This window comes from Aphelocoma coerulescens, chromosome 29 (assembly GCF_041296385.1).
Source record: "Aphelocoma coerulescens isolate FSJ_1873_10779 chromosome 29, UR_Acoe_1.0, whole genome shotgun sequence".
Taxonomy (NCBI): domain Eukaryota; kingdom Metazoa; phylum Chordata; class Aves; order Passeriformes; family Corvidae; genus Aphelocoma; species Aphelocoma coerulescens.
The window spans coordinates 2,415,898-2,442,066 of NC_091042.1; the positions used below are offsets into that span (position 1 = coordinate 2,415,898).

The 26,169-nt window shown below is 60.8% G+C and overlaps 1 protein-coding gene across 1 annotated transcript in view; it reads left to right on the plus strand.

Moving 5' to 3' along the window:
* The window catches only part of ESPL1 (extra spindle pole bodies like 1, separase), a 46,399-nt gene that overhangs the window by 8,539 nt on the left and 11,691 nt on the right, over positions 1-26,169 (plus strand). The window contains exons 8-28 of the mRNA XM_068997501.1: positions 351-449; positions 1,469-1,633; positions 1,727-1,822; positions 2,577-2,736; positions 3,984-4,107; positions 7,103-7,332; positions 8,606-8,740; positions 8,827-8,946; positions 11,263-11,434; positions 13,112-13,243; positions 14,432-14,588; positions 16,473-16,582; positions 18,050-18,501; positions 18,589-19,395; positions 19,499-19,765; positions 21,212-21,300; positions 21,676-21,881; positions 23,177-23,269; positions 24,295-24,508; positions 25,688-25,765; positions 25,835-25,941. Coding sequence (XP_068853602.1) covers positions 351-449; positions 1,469-1,633; positions 1,727-1,822; positions 2,577-2,736; positions 3,984-4,107; positions 7,103-7,332; positions 8,606-8,740; positions 8,827-8,946; positions 11,263-11,434; positions 13,112-13,243; positions 14,432-14,588; positions 16,473-16,582; positions 18,050-18,501; positions 18,589-19,395; positions 19,499-19,765; positions 21,212-21,300; positions 21,676-21,881; positions 23,177-23,269; positions 24,295-24,508; positions 25,688-25,765; positions 25,835-25,941 — 4,013 coding nt within the window. The remainder of the gene's footprint in view (positions 1-350; positions 450-1,468; positions 1,634-1,726; positions 1,823-2,576; positions 2,737-3,983; positions 4,108-7,102; positions 7,333-8,605; positions 8,741-8,826; positions 8,947-11,262; positions 11,435-13,111; positions 13,244-14,431; positions 14,589-16,472; positions 16,583-18,049; positions 18,502-18,588; positions 19,396-19,498; positions 19,766-21,211; positions 21,301-21,675; positions 21,882-23,176; positions 23,270-24,294; positions 24,509-25,687; positions 25,766-25,834; positions 25,942-26,169) is intronic.

The following is a 26,169-nucleotide window of genomic DNA, read 5'->3' on the forward strand; positions in this document are numbered from 1 at the left end:
TTGGGGCCACATTCCCAGGGGTCAGGGCCACATTCCCAGGGATTAGGGCCACATTCCCAGGGATTGGGGCCACATTCCCAGGGGTCAGGGCCACATTCCCAGGGGTCAGGGCCACATTCCCAGGGATTAGGGCCACATTCCGGGGGGTCAGGGCCACATTCCGGGGGGTCAGGGCCACATTCCCAGGGATTGGGGCCACATTCCCAGGAGTCAGGGCCACATTCCGGGGGGTCAGGGCCACATTCCCAGGGATTGGGGCCACATTCCCAGGGGTCAGGGCCACATTCCCAGGGATTGGGGCCACATTCCCAGGGGTCAGGGCCACATTCCGGGGGGTCAGGGCCACATTCCCAGGGATATCCCGGCTCCCTGGTGGCCGAGCCGGTGGCGCTCTGGGCCAGGATCAAAACGGAGGCGGCCAAAGAGGGAGCGGAGGAGCTGCGGCTGCGGTGAGGGGATGGGATTGGGATTGGGGGTTTGGGATTGGGGGGTTTGGGATTGGGATTTGGGGGGTTGGGGTTTTGGGGAATGGGATTGGGATTGGGGGTTTGGGGGGTGGGATTGGGGGGTTTGGGATTGGGATTTGGGGGGTTGGGGTTTGCGGATTTGGGATTGGAGTTTTGGGGAATGGGATGGAGATTGGGGGTTTGGGGAATGGGGGTTTGAGGAATGGGATTGGGGGTTTGGGATTTGGGGGATGGGATTGGGGTTTGGGATTTGGGGGTTTGGGATTGGGGATTGGGGGTTTGGGATTGGGATTTGGGATGGGGATTGGGTGGTTGGGGTGGGGGGATAGGAGAGGGGAATGAGAGGAGGGGAATGGGATGGGGACATGGAAGGAGGGGTTTGGGATGGGAGGGTTGGGATAGGGAATGGGCTGGGAATATTGGGATTGGGATAGGAGGGATGGGATTGGGATATTGGGACTGGGATAGGAGGGATGGGATGGGGCACTGGGATGGGGGATTGGGATGGGGCACTGGGATGGGGCACTGGGATGGGAGACTGGGATGGGGCACTGGGATGGGGCACTGGGATGGGAGACTGGGATGGGGCACTGGGATGGGAGCCTGGGATGGGGGATTGGGATGGGGGATTGGGATGGGGCACTGGGATGGGGGATTGGGATGGGGCACTGGGATGGGGGATTGGGATGGGGGATTGGGATGGGGCACTGGGATGGGGGATTGGGATGGGGCACTGGGATGGGGGATTGGAATGGGGCACTGGGATGGGGCACTGGGATGGGGGATTGGGATGGGGGATTGGAATGGGGCACTGGGATGGGGGATTGGAATGGGGCACTGGGATGGGGCACTGGGATGGGGGATTGGGATGGGGGATTGGAATGGGGCACTGGGATGGGGGATTGGGATGGGGACAACGGGATTGCAAGGGGGCAGGATAAGAACTCCACAGCCCACCCTAACCCCGCCGTGGGTCGCCGTGCCCCCGCTGCCGTGCCCAGCACCCTGCGGGACGCCCTGCTCGCCCATTCCCGTGGCCGTTCCCGCCGCCTCTCCGGGGACCGCCTGGCGTCCCTGCTGCTGGCCGAGCTCCAGGCCTACAAATCCCTGCGGGGCCCCACGGGGCCGGAGCGCTTCAGCGTCCTGTGCGACCTGCTGGCCATGTGGGGCCCCTCGGGGGCGTGGGAGCCCTGGGGCGCGGGGGAGCCCTCGGGAGCGGGGGATCCCTCGGGAGCGGGGGATCCCTCGGGAGCGGGGGATCAGCCGGATCCCGGCCGCAGCGTGCCCAGGGCGGCGGCGCTGCTGGAGCTGGCACAGCTGCTCTGCTGCCACAGCTTCGCGCCCCACACCGACTGGTGCGTGCTGCCAGCCCAGCCCCCATCCCAAATCCACAGCCCGAATCCCCAGCCCCATCCCGAATCCCCATCCCAAATCCCGATCCTGAATCCCCATCCCGATCCCAAATCCCCATCCCGAATCCCCATCCCGATCCCAAATCCCCAGCCCGGATCCCCATCCCGATCCTGAATCCCCATCCCAATCCCGAATCCCCATCCTGAATCCCCATCCTGATCCCGAATCCCAATCCCGAATCCCCATCCCGATCCCAAATCCCCATCCCAATCCCAAATCCCCATCCCGAATCCAAATCCCCATCCCGAATCCAAATCCCAATCCCGAATCCCCATCCCGATCCCGAATCCCCAGCCCGATCCCGAATCCCCATCCCGAATCCAAATCCCCATCCCAAATCCCCATCCCAATTCCCAATCCCCATCCCAGTTCCCCATCCCAATCCCCCATCCCAATCCCATCCCAATTCCTCATCCCCATCCCAATTCCCCATCCCAATCCCCCATCCCCATCCCAATTCCCCATCCCGATTCCCAATCCCATCCCAATCCCCCCTGCTGGGGTGGGAGGAGCTTTTCCATCCCTCCTGCTCCTGGTGGGAATCCGGGATCATCCCTTTTTGGGATCGTCCCTTTTTGGGATCGTCCCTTTTTGGGATCACCCTTGTCCCAGACCCTCCTTTCCCTCAGGGTTTCCCAGGGGTTTTGGGGGCAATTCCTGGGATTTTGGGGCCGTTCCCGATCCCTGTTCCCGCAGCTCCGCCCTGGACGCCGTCCAGGAGGCCCTGAGGCTGCTGGAGCCGCTGGCCCGGGATTCCCAAATCCGCAATTCCCAAATCCGGGATCGGCTCCTGGACGAGCGCGCCCAGGCCCTGCTCTGGCTCCACATCTGCACCCTGGAGGCCCAGCTGGAAAAGGTGGGAAAAGGGCGGCGATTTCCCGGGATTTGGGGGATCCCGGAGTTCCCTGGGTGTCCCAAACCCACCCAAATCCTTTTCCTGGGATGGGATTTTCCCGGGATTTGGGGGATCCCGGAGTTCCCTGGGTGTCCCAAACCCACTCACAAACCGTTCCTGGGGTGGGATTTTCCCGGGATTTGGGGGAATCCTGGAGTTCCCTGGGTGTCCAAAATCCGCCCAAATCCTTTTCCCGGGATTTGGGGGATCTCGGTGGGATCTGGGTGTCCCAAACCCACCCAAACCCTTCCTGGGATGGGATTTTCCCGGGATTTGGGGGAATCCCTGAGCTCCCTGGGTGTCCCAAATCCACTCAAATCCTTTTCCTGGGATTTTGGGGATCCTGGAGTTCCCTGGGTGTCCCAAACCCACCCAAATCCTTTTCCTGGGATGGGATTTTCTCGGGATTTGGGGGATCCTGGAGTTCCCTGGGTGTCCCAAATCCACTCAAATCCTTTTCCTGGGATTTTGGGGATCCTGGAGTTCCCTGGGTGTCCCAAACCCTTCCCAGGGGGAGATTTTCCCAGGATTTGTGGGAATCCTGGAGTCCCAAACCCTTCCTGGGATGATTTTCCTGGGATTTTGGGGAATCCTGGAGTTCCCTGGGTGTCCCAAACCCATCCAAACCCCTCCTGGGATGGGATTTCCCAGGATTTGGGGGAATCCCGGAGCTCCCAGGCTGGCCCAAACCCTTCCTGGGATGAGATTTTCCCGGGATTTTGGGGAATCCTGGAGTCCCAAACCCATTCAAACCCTTTCTGGGATGGGATTTCCTGGGATTTTGGGGATTCTGGAGTTCCCTGGGTGTCCCAAACCCACTCAAATCCTTTTCCTGGGATGGGATTTTCCCGGGATTTGGGGGAATCCCGGAGCTCCCAGGCTGTCCCAAACCCTTCCTGGGATGGGATTTCCCAGGATTTGTGGGAATCCCAGAGTCCCAAACCCTTCCTGGGATGGGATTGTCCCAGGATTTGTGGGAATCCCAGAGTCCCAAACCCTTCCTGGGGTGGGATTTCCCAGGATTTGGGGGAATCCCGGAGCTCCCTGGGTGTCCCAAACCCTTCCTGGGATGGGATTTTCCTGGGATTTATGGGAATCCCAGAGTCCCAAACCCTTCCTGGGATGGGATTTCCCAGGATTTGGGGGAATCCCTGAGCTCCCAGGCTGTCCCAAGCGCTGGGAATTCGGGAATCTGCTGTTCCAAGCAGAGCGTGGCTCGGGAGCGGCGCGGGCGGCGCCGGGCGGGGCCGGAGGAGTTCGGATCCGAGGGAAGGGCGGGAGAGGAGCCGGAGGCGCCGGATGGGATCCGCTGCAACCTCCAGAGCCAGAGGGGTGAGCGGGGCTGGGAAGGGGAATTTTGGGAATATTGGGGATTGGGGAGGGGAGGTTCGGGAATATTGGGGATTGGGAAGGGGAGGTTTGGGAATATTGGGGATTGGGAAGGGGAATTTTGGGAATATTGAGGATTGGGGAGGGGAGGTTCGGGAATATTGGGGATTGGGAAGGGGAGATTTGGGAATATTGGGGATTGGGAAGGGGAATTTTGGGACTATTGGGGATTGGGAAGGAGAGTTTTGGGATCCTGGCAGGTTGGGAAGGGTTTTTTTGGGAATATTGGGGATTGGGAAGAGTTTTTTTGGGATCCTGGTAGGTTGGGGAGGGGATTTTTGGGAATATTGGGGATTGGGAAGATGTTTTTTGGGAATAGAATGGGTTGGGAAGAGATTTTTTGGGAAGCTGATGGATTGGGAAGGGGATTTTTGGGAATATTGTGGATTGGGAAGAGTTTTTTTGGGATCCTGGCAGGTTGGGAAGAGGTTTTTTTTGGGAATGTTGGGATTGGGAAGGGGAATTTTGGGACTATTGGGGATTGGGAAGGAGAGTTTTGGGATCCTGGCAGGTTGGGAAGGGTTTTTTTGGGAATATTGTGGATTGGGAAGAGTTTTTTTGGGATCCTGGTAGGTTGGGGAGGGGATTTTTGGGAATATTGGGGATTGGGAAGATGTTTTTTGGGAATAGAATGGGTTGGGAAGAGATTTTTTGGGAAGCTGATGGATTGGGAAGGGGATTTTTGGGAATATTGTGGATTGGGAAGAGTTTTTTTGGGATCCTGGCAGGTTGGGAAGAGGGTTTTTTTGGGAATATTGGGATTGGGAAGGGGAATTTTGGGACTATTGGGGATTGGGAAGGAGAGTTTTGGGATCCTGGCAGGTTGGGAAGGGTTTTTTTTGGGAATATTGTGGATTGGGAAGAGTTTTTTTGGGATCCTGGTAGGTTGGGGAGGGGATTTTTGGGAATATTGGGGATTGGGAAGATGTTTTTTGGGAATAGAATGGGTTGGGAAGAGATTTTTTGGGAAGCTGATGGATTGGGAAGGGGATTTTTGGGAATATTGTGGATTGGGAAGAGTTTTTTTGGGATCCTGGCAGGTTGGGAAGAGGTTTTTTTTGGGAATATTGGGATTGGGAAGGGGAATTTTGGGACTATTGGGGATTGGGAAGGAGAGTTTTGGGATCCTGGCAGGTTGGGAAGGGTTTTTTTTGGGAATATTGTGGATTGGGAAGAGTTTTTTTGGGATCCTGGTAGGTTGGGGAGGGGATTTTTGGGAATATTGGGGATTGGGAAGATGTTTTTTGGGAATAGAATGGGTTGGGAAGAGATTTTTTGGGAAGCTGATGGATTGGGAAGGGGATTTTTGGGAATATTGTGGATTGGGAAGAGTTTTTTTGGGATCCTGGCAGGTTGGGAAGAGGTTTTTTTTGGGAATGTTGGGATTGGGAAGGGGAATTTTGGGACTATTGGGGATTGGGAAGGAGAGTTTTGGGATCCTGGCAGGTTGGGAAGGGTTTTTTTGGGAATATTGTGGATTGGGAAGAGTTTTTTTGGGATCCTGGTAGGTTGGGGAGGGGATTTTTGGGAATATTGGGGATTGGGAAGATGTTTTTTGGGAATAGAATGGGTTGGGAAGAGATTTTTTGGGAAGCTGATGGATTGGGAAGGGGATTTTTGGGAATATTGTGGATTGGGAAGAGTTTTTTTGGGATCCTGGCAGGTTGGGAAGAGGGTTTTTTTGGGAATATTGGGATTGGGAAGGGGAATTTTGGGACTATTGGGGATTGGGAAGGAGAGTTTTGGGATCCTGGCAGGTTGGGAAGGGTTTTTTTGGGAATATTGTGGATTGGGAAGAGTTTTTTTGGGATCCTGGCAGGTTGGGGAGGGGATTTTTGGGAATATTGGGGATTGGGAAGATGTTTTTTGGGATCCTGGCAGGTTGGGAAGGGTTTTTTTGGGAATACTGGGGATTGGGAAGGGGATCTTTGCGATCCTGCTGCCTTGGGAAGGGGATCTTTGGGCTCTGGAGCATCGGGAGGAGCTTCCCAGCCCCGTGCCGGCTTTCCGGGAACGGCGCTTCCAGCCTGGGAATGGCCGGGGCTCCAGGCAGGGTGGGAACGGCGCTTCCAGCTGGGAGCAGCCGGAATTCCCGGCTCCCATCCCAGTTCCCATCCCAGTTCCCATCCCAGTTCCCATCCCAGTTCCCATCCCAACTCCCATCCCAGTTCCCATCCCACATCCCAGCTCCCGGCTCCCATCCCAGTTCCCATCCCAGTTCCCATCCCAGCTCCAATCCCAGCTCCCATCCCGGCTCCCATCCCAGCTCCCATCCCACATCCCAGCTCCCGGCTCCCATCCCAGTTCCCATCCCAGCTCCCATCCCAGCTCCCATCCCAGTTCCCATCCCAGCTTCCATCCCAGCTCCCATCCCAGCTCCCATCCCAGTTCCCATCCCACATCCCAGCTCCCAACTCCCATCCCAGCTCCCATCCCACCTCCAGTCCCAGCTCCCATCCCACATCCCAGTTCCCATCCCAACTCCCATCCCAGTTCCCATCCCAACTCCCATCCCAGCTCCCATCCCAGTTCCCATCGCACATCCCAGTTCCCATCCCAACTCCCATCCCAGCTCCCATCCCAGCTCCCATCCCAACTCCCATCCCAACTCCCATCCCAGCTCCAATCCCAGCTCCCATCCCAGCTCCCGTCCCACATCCCAGTTCCCATCCCAGTTCCCATCCCAGTTCCCATCCCAGCTCCCATCCCAGCTCCCGTCCCACATCCCAGTTCCCATCCCAGTTCCCATCCCAGTTCCCATCCCAGCTCCCATCCCAGCTCCCATCCCAGCTCCGATCCCAACTCCCATCCCAGTTCCCATCCCAGTTCCCATCCCACATCCCAGTTCCCATCCCACATCCCAGTTCCCATCCTACATCCCAGTTCCCATCCCAGTTCCCACCCTGGCTCCCCATCCCTGACCCCGCCGCTGTTCCAGCTCTGGCGCAGCCGCTGGCCGAGGCCCTTTCCCTGTGGAAGCAGCTGCTGGCTGATCCCGGCGTTCCCGGTGTTCCCGGTGTTCCTGGCGTTCCCGGCGTTCCCGCCGATCCCGGTGTTCTGGCCGATCCCGGTGTTCCCGGTGTTCCCGGCGTTCCCGGCGTGCGCAGCCCGGAGCAGACGGCGACGTCCCTGCAGCTGCTGGCCTCGCTCTGCCGCCTCCAGGCGCAGGTGAGCGGGAGCGCCGGCGATTCCCGGGATCATTTCGGGGCTTTTCCCGATTTTCCAGGGATTTCTGGGATCGTTTCAGGGTTTTTCCCGATTTTCCAGGCATTCCCGGCATCCTTTCGGGGCTTTTCCCGATTTTCCAGGGATTTCCTGGGATGATTTCGGGGTTTTTCCCACTTTTCCGGGGATCCCCTGGAATGATTCTGGGGTTTATCCCAGGTTTTTCCCACTTTTCCATGGATTCCCGGATCCCCTGGCCCCATCCCGGGGCTGATCCCGGAGTTTTCCATGGATTCCCGGGATCCCCTGGAACCATCCTGGGGTTGATCCTGGCGTTTTCCATGGATTCCCAGCCCCATCCCGGTGTTGATCCCGGAGTTTTCCATGGATTCCCGGATCCCCTGGCCCCATCCCGGGGCTGACCCTGGAGTTTTCCATGGATTCCCACCCCCATCCCGAGGCCAATCCTGGAGTTTTCCATGGATTCCGGGCCCCATCCCGGGGCCGATCCTGGAGTTTTCCATGGATTCCTGGAATGATTCCAGGGTTGATCCCGGAGTTTTCCATGGATTCCGGGCCCCATCCCGGGGCTGATCCCGGAGTTTTCCATGGATTCCCGGATCCCCTGGCACCATCCCGGGGCTGACCCGGAATTTTCCATGGATTCCCACCCCCATCCCGGGGCCGATCCCGGAGTTTTCCATGGATTCCGGGCCTCATCCCGGGGTTGCTCCTGGAGTTTTCCATGGATTCCTGGGAACCCCAGAATGATTTTTGGGGTTGCTCCTGGAGTTTTCCATGGATTCTGGGCCCCATCCCGGGGCCGATCCCGGAGTTTTCCATGGATTCCGGGCCCATCCCAGGGCTGACCCTGGAGTTTTCCATGGATTCCCGGATCCCCTGGCACCATCCCGGGGCTGCTCCCGGAGTTTTCCATGGATTCCCACCCCCATCCCGGGGCCGATCCCGGAGTTTTCCATGGATTCCTGGGAACCCCAGAATGATTTTTGGGGTTGCTCCCGGAGTTTTCCATGGATTCCCGGATCCCCTGGCACCATCCTGGGGCCGATCCCGGGGTTTTCCATGGATTCCCACCCCATCCCAGGGTTGACCCTGGAGTTTTCCATGAATTCCCGGATCCCCTGGCACCATCCCGGGGCTGCTCCCGGAGTTTTCCATGGATTCCCGGATCCCCTGGCCCCATCCCGGGGCCGATCCCAGGGTTTTCCATGGATTCCGGGCCCATCCCAGCCCTGATCCCGGCCTTTCCCCGCAGCCCATCCCGGCCCTGCAGGCCCTGCTGCTCCTGCTCTCCCTGTGCCGGCGCCTGCGGGACGAGCCGGGAGCGGCGGCCGCGCTCCGCCAGCTCGCCGGGCTCCTGCTGCAGCTGGAATGTCCTTCCCAAGCCCAGGTAAAGCCGGGATGGCCTCCCCCGGGATTGGGTTTGGGGTTTTGGGGGGAGTTTGGGGTCGTTGCTGATCCCGGTGGCGTTCCCAGGTTTTCCTGGAGGAGCTGGAGCGGTGCCCGGGGGAGGCCGAGGGCAGCGAGGATTCGCGGCTGCTCCGGAGGAATTCCCGGCTCCTCCTGCGCAGCCGCCTGTGCTGCCTGCGGGGACGGGTGAGCGGGGACGGGTTTGGGGTGGGGTAACGGGGTGGGGTAACGGGGGTGGGGTAACGGGGTGGGATTTGGGGTGGGATAACGGGGTGGGATTTGGGGTGGGATAACGGGGGTGGGATAACGGGGTGGGATTTGGGGTGGGATAACGGGGCTGGGGTAACGTGGGTGGGGTAACAGGGGTGGGGTAACAGGGGTGGGATTTGGGGTGGGATAACGGGGCTGGGGTAACGGGGTGGGATTTGGGGTGGGATTTGGGGTGGGGTAACGGGGGTGGGATAACGGGGTGGGATAACGGGGGTGGGATAACGGGGTGGGATTTGGGGTGGGATAACGGGGTGGGGTAACGGGGCTGGGGTAACGGGGGTGGGATTTGGGGTGGGGTAACGGGGGTGGGATAACGGGGTGGGATAACGGGGATGGGGTAACGGGGGTGGGATAACGGGGGTGAGATTTGGGGTGGGATAACGGGGGGATTTGGGGTGGGATAACGGGGTGGGGTAACGGGGCTGGGGTAACGGGGGTGGGATTTGGGGTGGGATAACAGGGGTGGGATTTGGGGTAGGATAACAGGGCTGGGATAACGGGGTGGGATTTGGGGTGGGGTAACGGGGGGGATAACGGGGGTGGGATTTGGGGTGGGATTTGGGGTGGGAGAACGGGGGGGGATTTGGGGTGGGATAACGGGGGTGGGATTTGGGGTGGGGTAACGGGGGTGGGGTAACAGGGGTGGGATAACGGAGGTGGGATTTGGGGTGGGATAACGGGGCTGGGGTAACAGGGGTGGGATAACGGGGGTGGGATTTGGGGTGGGATAACGGGGGTGGGATAACGGGGGTGGGATTTGGGGTGGGATAACGGGGCTGGGGTAACAGGGGTGGGATAACGGGGGTGGGATAACGGGGGTGGGATAACGGGGGTGGGATTTGGGGTGGGATTTGGGGTGGGGTAACGGGGGTGGGATTTGGGGTGGGATAATGGGGGTGGGATTTGGGGTGGGGGTTGGGGTTGGGGGATTTGGGATGGGGGGAATGGGATGGGGCATTTGGGATTGGGGGATTTGGGGTGGGGGGTTTGGGATAAAGGGAATGGGATAAAGGGAATGGGATTGGGGATTTGGGATGGGGGGATTGGGATAAGGGGAACGGGATGGGCGGCACTGGGATGGGAGGTTTGGGATGTGGGATTTGGGATTGGAGGAGCGGGATGGGGGATTTGGGATGGGGGATTTGGGATGGGAGGAGTGAGATGGGGATTTGGGCTGGGGGATTTGGGCTGTGGGATTTGGGGTGGGGATTTGGGCTGTGGGATTTGGGATGGGGATTTGGGCTGGGGGATTTGGGGTGGGGATTTGGGCTGTGGGATTTGGGCTGTGGATTTGGGATGGGGATTTGGGACGGGGGATTTGGGACGGGGGATTTGGGATGGGGGGAATGGGATGGGGCATTTGGGATTGGGGGATTTGGGGTGGGGGGTTTGGGATAAGGGGAACGGGATGGGGGAATGGGATGAAGGGAATGGGATTGGGGATTTGGGATGGGGGGATTGGGATAAGGGGAACGGGATGGGCGGCACTGGGATGGGAGGTTTGGGATGTGGGATTTGGGATTGGAGGAGCAGGATGGGGGATTTGGGATGGGGGATTTGGGATGGGAGGAGTGAGATGGGGATTTGGGCTGGGGGATTTGGGATGGGGATTTGGGCTGGGGATTTGGGACGGGGGATTTGGGCTGGGGGATTTGGGCTGTGGGATTTGGGCTGTGGGATTTGGGGTGTGGGATTTGGGGTGTGGGATTTGGGACGGGGGATTTGGGACGGGGGATTTGGGACGGGGGATTTGGGGTGTGGGATTTGGGATGGGGATTTGGGCTGTGGGATTTGGGGTGGGGATTTGGGCTGTGGGATTTGGGATGGGGATTTGGGCTGGGGGATTTGGGGTGGGGATTTGGGCTGGGGGATTTGAGCTGTGGGATTTGGGCTGTGGATTTGGGATGGGGATTTGGGATGGGGATTTGGGATGGGGGATTTGGGCTGTGGGATTTGGGCTGGGGGATTTGGGACGGGGGATTTGGGGTGTGGGATTTGGGATGGGGATTTGGGACGGGGGATTTGGGATGGGGGATTTGGGCTGTGGGATTTGGGCTGTGGGATTTGGGGTGGGGATTTCGGCTGTGGGATTTGGGCTGTGGGATTTGGGCTGTGGGATTTGGGGTGGGGATTTGGGGTGGGGATTTCGGCTGTGGGATTTGGGCTGTGGGATTTGGGGTGGGGATTTGGGGCAGGAGGGGCCCCGCGATGGATCCCGAGCCCGCTCCCCAGGCCGAGCAGGGCGTGCCGCTGCTGCTGGAGGCGCTGCGGGAGCTGCGGGCCCCGAGGGCCACCCGGGGCTGGCACCTGGCCCGGGCAGAGGCGCTGCAGCTCGTGGCCACCTTCCTGGAGCTGCCCCCGGCCCAGCTGCAGGAGCCGCTGCGGGAACGCATCCGGCAGCACGGTGGGGAACGGGACGGGGGGAGGAGGAGGAGGAGGGAGGGAGAAAAGGGAGGGAGTTTGGGATGAGGAGGAGGAGGGAGGGAGGAAGAAGAGGGAGGGAGTTTGGGAGGAGGAGGAGGAGGGAGGAAGAAGAGGGAGGGAGTTTGGGAGGAGGAGGAGGAAGGAGGAGGAAGAAAAGGGAGGAAGAAAAGGGAGGGAATTTCGGATGAGGAGGAAGAACAGGGAGGGAATTTGGGATAAGGAGGAGGAAGGAGTTTGGGATGAGGAGGAAGAAGAGGCAGGGAGTTTGGGAGGAAGAAGAGGGAGGGAGTTTGGGATGAGGAAGGAGGGAGGAGGAGGAAGAAAAGGGAGGGAGTTTGGGATAAGGAGGAGGAAGAAGTTTGGGATGAGGAGGAGGAAGGAGTTTGGGATGAGGAGGAAGAACAGGGAGGGAATTTGGGATGAGGAGGAAGAAGAGAGAGGGAGTTTGGGAGGAGGAGGAAGAACAGGGAGGGAATTTGGGATGAGGAGGAAGAAGAGGGAGGGAGTTTGGGAGGAGGAGGAAGAACAGGGAGGGAATTTGGGATGAGGAGGAAGAAGAGGGAGGGAGTTTGGGATGAGGAGGAGGAGGGAGGGAGGAAGAAGAGGGAGGGAGTTTGGGAGGAGGAGGAGGAAGGAGGAGGAAGAGGGAGGGAGGAAGAAAAGGGAGGGAATTTGGGATGAGGAGGAAGAACAGGGAGGGAATTTGGGATAAGGAGGAGGAAGGAGTTTGGGATGAGGAGAAGGAAGAAGAGGGAGGGAGTTTGGGAGGAAGAACAGGGAGGGAATTTGGGAGGAAGAAGAGGAGGAAGGAAGTTTGGGATGAGGAGGAGGAAGAAGAGGAGGGAATTTGGGAATGGGGATGAGGAGGAGGAGGGAGGGAGTTTGGGAGGAGGAAGAAGAAGAAGGGGTTTGGGACGAGGAGGAAGAGGAAGGGATTGGGGGGGAGGAGGAAGAAGAAGGGGTTTGGGATGAGGAGGAAGAGGAAGGGATTGGGGATGAGGAGGAAGAGGAAGGGATTGGGGAGGAGGAGGAAGAAGAAGGGATTGAGGAGAAGGAGGAGGAGGAAGGGGTTTGGGGTGACGAGGAAGGGATTGGGGATGAGGAGGAGGAGGAAGAAGGGGTTTGGGGTGATGAGGAAGAGGAAGGGATTGGGGAGGAGGAGGAAGAAGAAGGGATTGGGGAGGAGGAGGAGGAGGAAGGGGTTTGGGGTGACGAGGAAGAGGAAGGGATTGGGGATCTGGAGGAGGAGGAAGAAGGGGTTTGGAATGAGGGGGAGGAAGAAGGGGTTTGGGGTGAGGAGGAAGAGGAAGGGATTGGAGATGCGGAGGAGGAGGAAGAAGGGGTTTGGGGTGAGGAGGAAGAGGAAGGGATTGGGGAGGAGGAGGAAGAAGAAGGGATTGAGGAGAAGGAGGAGGAGGAAGGGGTTTGGGGTGATGAGGAAGAGGAAGGGATTGGGGATCTGGAGGAAGAAGAAGGGGTTTGGAATGAGGGGAAGGAAGAAGGGGTTTGGGGTGAGGAGGAAGAGGAAGGGATTGGAGATCCGGAGGAAGCTTTGCTGTGAGGAGGAGGAGGAGGAGGAGGAGGAAGAGGAGGAAGAGGAGGAGGATCTGGGGACGCCCTGGGCGGGCTCTCCCGGAGCTGATCCCGGGAATTCCAGGCTGGAGCAGCCCCACGGAGGCGCTGCTGGAGGCGCAGAAGCTGCTCCGCAGCGTCATCGTCTTCCTGATGGGCAGCGACGTCCTGGGGGCCGCCCGCAGCCTCCCCCCCGAGGAGCCCGGCCCGGGCAGCGGTGAGGGACCGGCACCGCCCGTATGGGCTACGGGGAATGGGCTACGGGCTACGGGGAGTGGGCTACGGGGAACGGGCAGCGGTGAGGGACCGGCACCGCCCGTACGGGCTACGGGGAATGGGCTACGGGCTATGGGGAATGGGCAACGGGGAACGGGCAGCGGTGAGGGACCGGCACCGCCCGCGCGGGCTACGGGGAATGGGCTACGGGCAGCGGTGAGGGACCGGCACCGCCCGTATGGGCTACGGGAAACGGGCTACGGGCTACGGGGAATGGGCTACGGGCAGCGGTGAGGGACCGGCACCGCCCGTGCGGGCTACGGGGAATGGGCTACGGGCAACGGGGAATGGGCAACGGGGAATGGGCAGCGGTGAGGGACCGGCACCGCCCGCGCGGGCTACGGGGAATGGGCTACGGGCTACAGGGAATGGGCTACGGGGAACGGGCAGCGGTGAGGGACCGGCACCGCCCGTACGGGCTACGGGGAATGGGCAACGGGCTACGGGGAGTGGGCAACGGGGAACGGGGAATGGGCTACGGGGAACAGGGTGGGAAATGGGGTGGGCAACAGGAAATGGGGTGGGAGCCTTGGGAATGGGGTGGGAAATGGGAAATGGGATGGGAGCCTCGGGAAGGAGTTGGGGTCCCTCAGGAGGGGTTGGGACTCTTGGGAGTGAGTTGGGCTCCTTGGGAAGGCCCGGGAAGGGCTCCATGCCCCGGGCAGCCATGGCTGAGCCCAGGGGTGGCTGAGCCCAGGGGTGGCTCGGTGGCCTGGGGGGTGGCTCGGTGACCCAGGAGTGGCTCGGTGGCCCGAGGGTGGCTCAGTGGCCCACGGGTGGCTCTGTGCCCCGCGGGTGGCTCAGTGCCCCGCGGGTGGCTCTGTGCCCCGAGGGTGGCTCTGTGCCCCACGGGTGGCTCTGAGCCCACGGGTGGCTCGGTGGCCCGCGGGCGGCTCAGTGGCCCGTGGGTGGCTCAGTGGCCCACACAGCCGTGGCTCTGAGCCCACGGGTGGCTCGGTGGCCCACACAGCCGTGGCTCTGAGCCCACGGGTGGCTCGGTGCCCCGAGGGTGGCTCGGTGCCCCGAGGGTGGCTCGGTGGCCCGAGGGTGGCTCGGTGCCCCACGGGTGGCTCTGAGCCCACGGGTGGCTCGGTGGCCCGCGGGCGGCTGAGCCGGCGCTGTCCCGCAGGCGCGGCGCTGCTGCACAAGTGGCAAGTGCTGGGGGATGCCCTGGGCTGCTGCCAGCGCCTGGCGGCTCTGCTGGGCCGCTGCGAGCTCCTGGCCCGGGCCAGCGCCTTCTGCTGCGAGGGACTGACCGTGGCCGCGCACCTGCAGGCCGCCCGCTGGTCAGTGGCCACCGGCACGGGCACGGGATCCCTGGGGAAGGCCGGGATCGCTGGGGAGGGCCGGGATCCCTTGGGAGGGCCGGGATCCCTTGGGAGGGGCCGGGATCCCTGGGGAGGGCCGGGATCGCTGGGGAGGGCCGGGATCCCTTGGGAGGAGCGGGATCCCTTGGGAGGGGCCGGGATCGCTGGGGAGGGCCGGGATCCCTTGGGAGGGCCGGGATCCCTTGGGAGGGCCGGGATCCCTTGGGAGGGCTGGGATCCCTTGGGAGGGGCCGGGATCCCTGGGGAGGGGCGGGATCCCTTGGGAGGGCCGGGATCGCTGGGGAGGGCCGGGATCGCTGGGGAGGGCCAGGATCGCTGGGGAGGGCCGGGATCCCTGGGGAGGGCCGGGATCCCTTGGGAGGAGCGGGATCCCTGGGGAGGGCTGGGATCCCTTGGGAGGGGCCGGGATCGCTGGGGAGGGCCAGGATCGCTGGGGAGGGCCGGGATCGCTGGGGAGGGCCGGGATCCCTTGGGAGGGCCGGGATCGCTGGGGAGGGCCGGGATCCCTTGGGAGGGCTGGGATCCCTTGGGAGGAGCGGGATCCCTGGGGAGGGCTGGGATCCCTTGGGAGGGGCCGGGATCGCTGGGGAGGGCCGGGATCCCTGGGGAGGGCTGGGATCGCTGGGGAGGGCCGGGATCCCTTGGGAGGGCCGGGATCCCTTGGGAGGGGCCGGGATCCCTGGGGAGGGCCGGGATCGCTGGGGAGGGCCGGGATCCCTTGGGAGGAGCGGGATCCCTGGGGAGGAGCAGGATCCCTGGGGAGGGCTGGGATCCCTTGGGAGGGGCGGGATCCCTTGGGAGGGCCGGGATCCCTTGGGAGGGGCGGGATCCCTGGGGAGGGGCGGGATCCCTTGGGAGGGTCGGGATCGCTGGGGAGGGCCGGGATCCCTTGGGAGGGGTGGGATCCCTTGGGAGGGGCCGGGATCCCTGGGGAGGGCCGGGATCCCTGGGGAGGGCCGGGATCGCTGGGGAGGGCCGGGATCCCTGGGGAGGGCCGGGGTCGCTGGGGCGGGGCGGGATCGCTGGGGAGGGGCGGGATCCCTTGGGAGGGTCGGGATCCCTGGGGAGGGCCGGGATCGCTGGGGAGGGGCGGGATCCCTTGGGAGGGGCCGGGATCCCTTGGGAGGGTCGGGATCCCTTGGGAGGGCCGGGATCCCTTGGGAGGGCCGGGATCGCTGGGGAGGGCCGGGATCCCTTGGGAGGGGCCGGGATCCCGTTCTTATCCCGTTTTTATCCCACTTTTATCCTGCTTTTATCCCATTCTTGTCCCACTTTTATCCCATTCTTATCCCGGTTTTATCCCATTCTTATCCCGCTTTTATCCCGCTTTTATCCCGTTTTTATCCCATTTTTATTCTGTTTTTATCCCGTTTTTATCCCGCTTTTATCCGGCTTTTATCCTGCTTTTTTCCTGTTCTTATCCCCGCTTTTCTCTCCCTTTTCTCTCCCTTTTCTCTCCCTTTTCTCTCCCTTTTCTCTCCCTTTTCTCTCCCTTTTCTCTCCCTTTTTTCCCCTTTTTTCCCCTTTTTTCCCCTTTTTTCCCCTTTTTTCCCCTTTTTTTCCCCTTTTTTTCCCCTTTTTCTCCCCTTTTTCCCCCCTTTTTTCCCCCTTTTCCCCCCTTTTCCCCCTTTTTCCCCCCTTTTCTTCCCCCCGTTTCTTCCCTATTTCTTCACGTTTTTTCCCTGGTTTTCCCCTTTTTTTTCCTGGTTTTCCCTGTTGTTTTCTCCATTTTCCCCCCATTTCCCCCCCATTTTTCCCATTTTTCTCCCCGTTTTCCCCCCGTTTTTCCCATTTTTCCCATTTTTCTCCCCGTTTTTCCCATTTTTCCCCGTTTTCCCGCAGGTGCTCGTGGTTCCTGGTGCTGCAGTCGCAGCTGGAGCTGCAGCAGGGGGAGCTGGGGCTGAGCCAGGCCCGTCTCCAGCACGCCCAGTTCCTGCTCCAGCCCCCGCCCGGTGAGGGGGACCCCGGGCTGGGAATGGGGGAAATCCCAGTCTGGGAATGGGGGGAAATCCCGGGCTGGGAATGGGGGAAATCCCGGGCTGGGAATGGGGGAAGTCCTGGGCTGGGAATGGGTAAAAATCCCAGTTATCGCAGTCTGGGAATGGGGGGAATCCCAGTTATCCCAGTCTGGGAATGGGGGGAATCCCGGGCTGGGAATGGGGGAAATCCCAGTTTGGGAATGGGGGGAAATCCCAGTTATCCCAGTCTGGGAATGGGGGAAATCCCAGTTATCCCAGTCTGGGAATGGGTGAAAATCCCAGTTATCCCGGTCTGGGAATGGGGGGAATCCCAGTTATCCCAGTCTGGGAATGGGGGGAAATCCCAGTCTGGGAGTGGGGGGAAATCCCAGTCTGGGAATGGGGGGAATCCCAGGGTTCCCAATTTGGGGCTGGAAGATTCCCAGTGATCCCAGCCTGGAGCTGGATCAGCCTTGGGCAGGATTTGAGTTTTTGGACCCCTCCTGCGGCTGGAAAACCCCAAATTATCCCAAACATCCCCTCCAGAGTCAAATCCCACTGGGAGGAGAATCCCAAACATCCCTTCCATCCCCTCCAGGGTTCAAATCCTGTTCCCGGGGCACTGGGAATCCCAAACATCCCTGAATTCCCTCCAGAGGGAATCCCAAACATCCCTGAATTCCCTCCAGGGTTCAAATCCCATTCCCGGGGCACTGGGAATCCCAACCACCCCTGAATCCCAACCATCCCTGAATCCCTTCCAGGGTTAAAATCCCAACCGTCCCTGAATTCCCTCCAGGGTTAAAATCCCGTTCCTGGGGCACTGGGAATCCCAAACACCCCTGAATCCCAACCATCCCTGAATCCCAAACACCCCCGAATCCCAACCATCCCCGAATCCCAACCACCCCTGAATCCCAAACACCCCCGAATCCCAACCATCCCCGAATCCCAACCACCCCCGAATCCCAACCATCCCTGAATCCCAACCACCCCCGAATCCCAACCATCCCCGAATCCCAACCACCCCTGAATCCCAAACACCCCTGAATCCCAACCATCCCCGAATCCCAACCATCCCTGAATCCCAAACACCCCTGAATCCCAACCATCCCCGAATCCCAACCACCCCCGAATCCCAACCACCCCTGAATCCCAACCATCCCTGAATCCCAAACACCCCTGAATCCCAACCACCCCCGAATCCCAACCATCCCTGAATCCCAACCATCCCTGAATCCCAACCACCCCTGAATCCCAACCATCCCTGAATCCCAAACACCCCCGAATCCCAACCATCCCCGAATCCCAACCACCCCCGAATCCCAACCACCCCCGAATCCCAACCACCCCTGAATCCCAAACACCCCTGAATCCCAAACATCCCTGAATCCCAAACACCCCTGAATCCCAAACATCCCCGAATCCCAACCATCCCTGAATCCCCTCCCTCCTTCCCAGAGCGCCGCCGCCCGCAGGAGCCTCCTCGCCCGGCCAAGATCCAGCTCCGCAAGGGCCTCCCGGAGCCGAGAAAAGCCCGGGACCCCGATCCCGACCCCGATCCCGACGCCGATCCCGGCAGGGATGAGGACGAGGAGTTCCTGAAGGGTCCCTCCCTGGCTCTCCTGGCTCCGGCCGCGCTGCCGGACAAGCCGGACGCTCTCACGGCCTCGCCGGAGCTGCGGCCGGGGAAGGGCAGGAAGGGGCTGGAATTCCTGTCCCATCCCTCGGGATGCTCCTGCTCCTTCTGCTCCGACCCCGCCCTGGTGGCCCTGGGGCTGCGCTGGCTCCTGGCCCACGCCCGGGCGAGCTTGGTGGCCGGGGAGGTGGCCCCGGGGGTGGCCCTGGTGCGGCGGCTGCTGGCCCGGTGTGCCAGCGCCGGTGCCCGGCTGGAGCGGGAGCTGTGGGGCTGGGTCCGGGGGTGGGGGGACACCCCTGGGAATGGGGACACCCCTGGGATTGGGGACACCCCTGGGAATGGGGGCACCCCTGGGAATGGGGACAGGGACACCCCTGGGAATGGGGACAGGGACACCCCTGGGATTGGGGACACCCCTGGGAATGGGGACACCCCTGGGAATGGGGACACCCCTGGGATTGGGGACAGAGACACCTCTGGGGACAGGGACCTGCAGGACCCCTTTAGGACCAAGGATTCATCTGGGAATGGGGTCAGCATCGGGAATGGGGACCCCTCTAGGAGCAGGGACCCTTCTGGGGACAGGGAGCTGCAGGACCCCTGTAGGAGCAGGGATTCATCTGGGAATGGGGTCAGCATCGGGAATGGGGTCAGCATCAGGGACAGGGACCTTCCTGGGGACAGGGAGCTGCAGGACCCCCCTGGGAATGGGGACCCCTCTGGGATCAGGGACCCTTCCAGGAACCAGAGCCCCCCTGGGAATGGGGACCCCTCTGGGATCAGGGACCCTTCCAGGAACCAGAGCCCCCCTGGGAATGGGGACCCCTTTGGGATCAGGGACCCTTCCAGGAACCAGAGCCCCCCTGGGAATGGGGACCCCTCTGGGATCAGGGACCCCCCTGGGCACAGTGCCCCGCCCCCCCCGGGGCCTCTGGCCGAGCTGGTGGCCGCTGGCTACTCGGCGCTGGCCCTGCAGAGCCTGACCGGCCCATCCCAGCCCGTTTGGGACGAGGAGCTGGAGTCGGGGCTGACCCTGCTGCGGTCCCACAGCCGCCCCGTGGCCGGCCTGGGGGTGGCCGTGGCCACTCTGCTGCTGGCCAAAGCCGTGGCCACCCTCGGCCGCCTGGCCTCCGCCCTCGGCCGCTCCACGGACAACATCCTAGCCCAGGCCTGGACCCCGCGCCCCCCCACCCACCCCGGACCCTCCAAAACCCCCCAAAAGCCCCAAAGCCGCCCCCGAGGCCGGACCCCAAAAACCCAAAGCCGCCAAGGCCAGGGCGGGGAGGACCCCGAAGGTGAAGCCCCCCGAGGCTGGGGACGCTTTCGCCGTGGGCGACTCGGACACCGAGGTGGCCACCGTGGCCCTGCGGCCGGGGGGGCCCCGCACCCCCCACCCCAAAGCCCCCAGGGCGCCGCGGGGCCCCCCCGGGCCCAGGACCCCCTTCACCATCTTCAGCGAGGAGCCCTCCCCCCCCGGGGGCCGCTCCCGGCTCCGCAGGGCCCCCAAAATCCCGGGAAGGGTCAAGTCCCGGATCAGGGTGAGCGGGGGGTGGGGGGGAGTTGGGGGGGGATTTGGGGAGGGAATTTGGGGGATTTGAGGAACTTGGGGAGGGATTTGGGGGAGGGAGGGAGGATTTGGGGGATTTGGAGAGAGAGGGAGGATTTGGGGGAGGGAGGGAATTTGGGGGATTTGGGGAGGGGAATTTGGGGAGGGATGGAGGATTTGGGGAGGGAATTTGGGGAGAGAGGGAGGATTTGGGGGGGATGGAGGATTTGGGGAATTTGGGGAGGGGAATTTGGGGAGGGAGGGAGGATTTGGGGAGGGAATTTGGGGGATTTGAGGAATTTGGTGAGGGATTTGGGGGAGGGAGGGAGGATTTGGGGGATTTGGGGAGGGAATTTAGGGGAAGGAGGGAGGATTTGGGGAATTTGGGGAGAGAGGGAGGATTTGGAGGGGGATGGAGGATTTGGGGGATTTGGGGAGGGATGGAGGATTTGGGGAATTCAGGGAGGGATGGAAGATTTGGGGGATTTGGGGAGGGAATTTGGGGGATTTGGGGAGGGGAATTTGGGGGAGGGATGGAGGATTTGGGGAATTTAGGGATGGAGGATTTGGGGGATTTGGGGAGAGAATTTGGGGGAGGGAGGGAGGATTTGGGGGATTTGGGGAGGGAACTTGGGGAGGGATGGAGGATTTGGGGGATTTGGGGGATTTGGGTAGGGATGGAGGATTTGGGGAATTTGGGGAGGGGAATTTGGGGAGGGATGGAGGATTTGGGGAATTCAGGGACGGATGGAGGATTTGGGGAGGGAATTTGGGGGGAGGGATGGAGAATTTTGGGGAATTTGGGGAGGGGAATTTGGGAAGGGATGGAGGATTTAGGGGAATTTGGGGAGGGGAATTTGGGAAGGGATGGAGGATTTTGGGAATTTGGGGAGGAAAAGTTTTGGGGGAAACAGAAAGTTTTGGGGGGGAAATTTGGGAAGTTTGGGGGGAGGGGAGAAATTGGGAAAGTTCTGAGGGGAGAGGGAAAGTTTTTGGGGGGAAAGTTTAGGGGGGATGGAAAATTTTGGGGTTGGGGAGGAGAAGTTTTGGCCGGGGGGGGGGGAGTTTGGGATGGGAGAAGGATTTGGGGAGGAAAAGCTTTGGAGGGGGAAATGGGGGGGAATTTTTTGGGGGGAAAGGAGAAGGTTTAGGGAGGGAAAACTTGAAGGAGGGGGAGGAAAATTTTGGGGGGGAAAAAAAAGGTTGGTGGGAGGGGAAACTTTTGGGGAGGCAAAGTTTGGGAAAGGAAGGAAAATTTTAGGGGCAAAATTTGGGGGGATGGGGGGAAAAATTGGGGGGGGGGGAGAAAACTTCAGTGTGGAAAACTTCGGGATGGGGAGGCGAGGAAACATTTTGGGGATGGAAATTTTGGGATGAAAATTTGGGGCTGAACCCCAAAACCACCCCTTCGTGTGTCCCCCCCCCACCCCTTTTTTAGGTGACTTTCAGTGACAGCGACCACCGAGGGAGCCCAAAATCCCCCCGGATCCCCCCAAAACCACCCGGAAAAATTCCTGTGCCCGGAGGGTTCAGCCCCAAAAATCCCCCGGGAATTCCCCGGGAATTGGGGCCCGGCCCCGGCGGGGGCGGCCCCGGAAGGAGCAGCTGGGGAGCCCCAAACTGGGGGCTCTGGAAAAAAGGGGGAAAAGGGGAAAACCCCAACTGGAAAAGGTGGAAAAGAAGGAGAACAGAATCCCACAGACGGCTCTGGAAAATCTGGGAAAAAGGGGGAAACCCCAAGTGGAAAATCAGGAGAAAAGGGGGATCCCCAAGGTGGAAAACGTGGAAAAGAAGGAAAATGAGATCCCCCAGATGGAAACTGTGGAGAAGAAGGAAAAGGGAAAACCCCAAATAACTCTGGAAAAGAAGGAAAAGGGAAAACCCCAAATAATTCTGGAAAAGAAGGAAAAAAGGGGCCCCCGCCGGGCTGGGGGTCCCCGGGAGAAGAAGGAGAAGGAGACGCCCCAAAGTGGAATTTTGGAGGAGAAGAGGAACTGGGAATTTTCTGGGATTGAGGAGCGGGGACCCGCTGAGGGCCGTGGAGGAGGAGGAGGAGGAGGAGGAAGAAATCAGCTTTGAGCTCCCCCCGCTGCCCCAGGGGGCCCCCGGTGAGTTTGGGGGGATTTTGGGGGGTCCCCGTTTGGTGACCCCAAAATTGCCCCTTTCTGACCCCAAAACTGCTCCTTTGTGACCCCAAAATTGCCCCCGTTGTGACCCAAAACTTGCTCCTTTTTAACCCAAAAAGTGCCTCTTTGTGACCCCAAAACTTCCCCCATGGTGACCTCAAAATCGCCCCCTCGTTGGCCCCAAAACTTCTCCATTGTCACCCCAAACCCGCCCCATTTTGACCCCAAAACTGCCCGTTTCTGACCCCAAAATCACCCCTTTCTGTGACCCCCAAACTGCCCCATTGTGACCCCAAAACCACCCTTTTCTGGGACCCAAAAACTGCCCCTTTCTGACCCCAAAACCGCCCCTTTTTAACTCAAAAACCACCCCATTCTGACCCCAAAATTGCCCTTTTCTGTGACCCCAAACATGCCCCTTTTTAACTCAAAAAGTGCCCCTTTCTGACCCCAAACCCACCCCTTTCTGACCCCAAAACTGCCCCATTGTGACCCCAAATTGCCCTTTTCTGGGACCCAAAAACTGCCCCTTTCTGACCCCAAAACTGCCCCTTTTTAACTCAAAACCCGCCCCGCATTGTGACCCAAAACCCGCCCCTTTCTGACCCCAAAACCGCCCCGTTGTGACCCCAAAATTGCCCCTTTTTAACTCAAAAACCACCCCCCCTTTGTGACCCCAAACCCGCCCCATTGTGACCCCAAAATTGCCCTTTTCTGTGACCCCAAAACTGCCCCTTTTTAACTCAAAAACCACCCTGCATTATGACCCCAAACCCGCCCCTTTCTGACCCCAAAACTGCCCCTTTTTAACTCAAAACCTGCCCCACATTGTGACCCCAAACCCGCCCCTTTCTGACCCCAAACCCGCCCCATTGTGACCCCAAAATTGCCCTTTTCTGTGACCCTAAAACTGCCCCTTTTTAACTCAAAAACCGCCTCCCATTTGCGACCCCAAACCCGCCCCTTTCTGACCCCAAAACTGCCCCTTTTTAACTCGAAAAGTGCCCCTTTCTGACCCCAAAACTGCCCCTTTTTAACTCAAAACCTGCCCCACATTGTGACCCCAAACCCGCCCCATTGTGACCCCAAAATTGCCCTTTTCTGTGACCCTAAAACTGCCCCTTTTTAACTCAAAAACTACCCCCCATTGTGACCCCAAACCCGCCCCTTTTTAACTCGAAACCCACCCCCACATTGTGACCCCAAACCCACCCCATTCTGACCCCAAACCCTGCCCCATTCTGACCCCAAAACTGCCCCTTTTCCCCCGTTTCCAGGTGGGACCAGCAAGGACATCCCAGAAATTGGGGTCAAGAGGGACAACGGGGATCCCCCAAATCCCGAGGGGTCCGGCCCCTCTGCCCAGCCCGGTGAGCACGGGGGATTTGGGGGGATTTGGGGGAATTTAGGGGAATTTGGGGGAATTTGGGATTTGGGGGAGGGGCTGAAAGCTCCAGCTGGGCCTGTCCTGACTTCTCCAGGAGTTTTCCTTTCCCTTTTCCGGGAATTTTCCTTCTTTTTCCCCCACAAGTTTCTTCCCCCAACCTTTTTCCCTCCAAATTTTCCCTCCTTCCCCCCAAAACTTTCCCTTCTTCCCCCAAACTTTTCCTCCCCCGAGTTTTTCCTTTCCCCAAATTTTTCCTCCTCCCAAATTTTCCCCTTCCCCATTTTTCCCCAACCCCTCCTGCTTTTCATCCCCCTTTTTTCCCCCCTTTTTTCCCCCTTTTCATCCCCCTTTTTTCCCCCCTTTTTCCCCCCTTTTTCCCCCCTTTTTTCCCCCCTTTTTTCCCCCCTTTTTTCCCCCCTTTTTTCCCCCCTTTTTTCCCCCCTTTTTTTCCCCCTTTTTTCCCCCCTTTTTCCTCCCTTTTTCCCCCCTTTTTCCCCCCTTTTTCCCCCCTTTTTCCCCCCTTTTTCCCCTCTTTTCCCCCCTTTTTCCCCCCCTTTTCTCTCTCCAAACCTTTTCCCCACCCTGGAACATTTTCCCCCAAATTTCCCTTTGTCCCCTGCTCTGTCCCCCCTGACCCCCCTGCCCCACTGACCCCCTGCCCCACTGACCCCTCTGCCCCCCTGACCCCTCACTGGGCACTGGCCTGGCCCTCGGCTGGGCAGCCCCGCCCTGCCCTGGACTGGTCACTGCCCTCCCCTTGGGCCACTGTGACCCTCTGGGGTCCCCTCTCTGTCCCCACTGACCCCTCAGTGGGCACTGGCCTGGCTCTCCTGCGGGCAGCCCTGCCCTGGTCACTTCCTGCTGGACTGGCTGTGCGGGCAGCTGTGCCAGCCGCTGACCGCTGCCCGCCGTGCCCTCCGCTGACCGCTGACCGCTGCCCGCTGCGCCAGCCGCTGACCACTGTGCCAGCCGCTGACCGCTGCCCTCCGTGCCCTCCCGTGCCCGCAGGTGAGCCCTCGCTGGGCGCTGTCCGGTCGCTGCTGCGGGAGGCTCTGGCGTGGATCGGTCACTTCCCGCCGGGCAGTCTGTACGGGCAGCTGTGCCAGCTGCTGGCGCTGGCCCTTGGCGACCGGGACCCGCTGGGCACGGCCGGGCTGCTGGCAGAGTCCCTGAGCGTCACCGCCCGCCACCAGCTGCTGGCCATCGTCCGCGCCACGACACGGTGGGTCCCGGCCGCGGCGCCGGACGGTGTCCCCAGACAGAGTCCGGTGTCCCCAGACAAAGTCCGGTGTCCCCAAACAAAGTCCGGTGTCCCCAGACAGAGTCCGGTGTCCCCAGACAGAGTCCGGTGTCCCCAAAGTCCGGTGTCCCCAAAGTCCGGTGTCCCCAAAATCTGGTGTCCCAGTCCGGTGTCCCAGTCCGGTGTCCCCAGACAAAGTCCAGTGTCCCAGTCCGGTGTCCCAGTCCAGTGTTCCCAAACAAAGTCCGGTGTCCCCAGAGTCCAGTGTCCCATTCCAGTGTCCCATTCCAGTGTCCCATTCCAGTGTCCCCTTCCAGTGTCCCCAAAGTCCAGTGTCCCATTCCAGTGTCCCTGCATTGGCCCCTTCCAGTGTCCCCTCCCTTCATCCCCACCCCAATGTCCCCATCCCAACATTCCCCTCCGTCCCCACCCCAATGTCCCCACCCCAATGTCCCCTCCTTTCGTCCCCAGACCGTCACCATCAAGGGGCTCATCCCCAAAAATCCCCAATTTCCAAAATCCCCATTGGGGATTCCCCCCTGGGAAAAGGGGGCTCATCCCACATCCCCATCCCCTATTCCTTCCCTCCTTCCCCAAATCCCCATCCCAATGTCCCATGGGGAAAGGGCTCATCCCAAATCTCACATCCCCATCCCATATCCCACATCCCCATCCCAAATCCCACATCCCCATCCCATATCCCACATCCCCCAAATCCCCATCCCGACACCCTACAGGGCTGGGGCTGATCCCACAGGGATGGGGCTGATCCCACAGAGCTGGGGCTGATCCCACAGGGCTGGGGCTGATCCCACAGAGCTGGGGCTGATCCCACGGGGCCGGGGCTGATCCCACAGAGCTGGGGCTGATCCCACAGGGATGGGGCTGATCCCACGGGGATGGGGCTGATCCCACGGGGATGGGGCTGATCCCACAGGGCTGGGGCTGATCCCACGGGGATGGGGCTGATCCCATGGGGCCGGGGCTGATCCCATGGGGCTGGGGCTGATCCCACAGGGATGGGGCTGATCCCATGGGTCTGGGGCTGATCCCACAGGGCTGGGGCTGATCCCATGGGGCTGGGGCTGATCCCACGGGGCCGGGGCTGATCCCACTCCCCCCCTAAGCCGCATCCAAGGGGATTTTGGGCTGATCCCACAGGAAGAAGAGGAAAGCAGCAGAAGGAGATGTCTCGGAGCAGCTCCAGAGCCTTTCCCTGCAGGACCCGGACCCTTCCCAGGACCCTTCCCAGGACCCTTCCCAGGACCCTTCCCAATCCCAATCCCATTCCCAATCCCAATCCCATTCCCATTCCCACCTGGCCGAGCTCGAGGAGCTTTTCCAGTTCAGCTCCTCGGGCTTGGGGCCGGCGCAGCGGGATCGGTTCCGGGAGCAGCTCCGGCGCATTCCCAGCGGTCAGTCCGGGGATTCCGCTCTGGGACAGCCCAAATTCCCAGTTTGGGAAAGGATCCCGGGGTCTGGGATGGATTTTAGGGAAAACTCCTCTGTGGAACGGCAAGGGCAGCCTGGGGAGCGTCCAGAGAAGGAGCGGGGTGGCACTTGGAGACACGGGGATGGCACTTGGAGACACGGGGATGGCACTTGGAGACGGGGGTGGCACCTGGGGACACGGGGGTGGCACC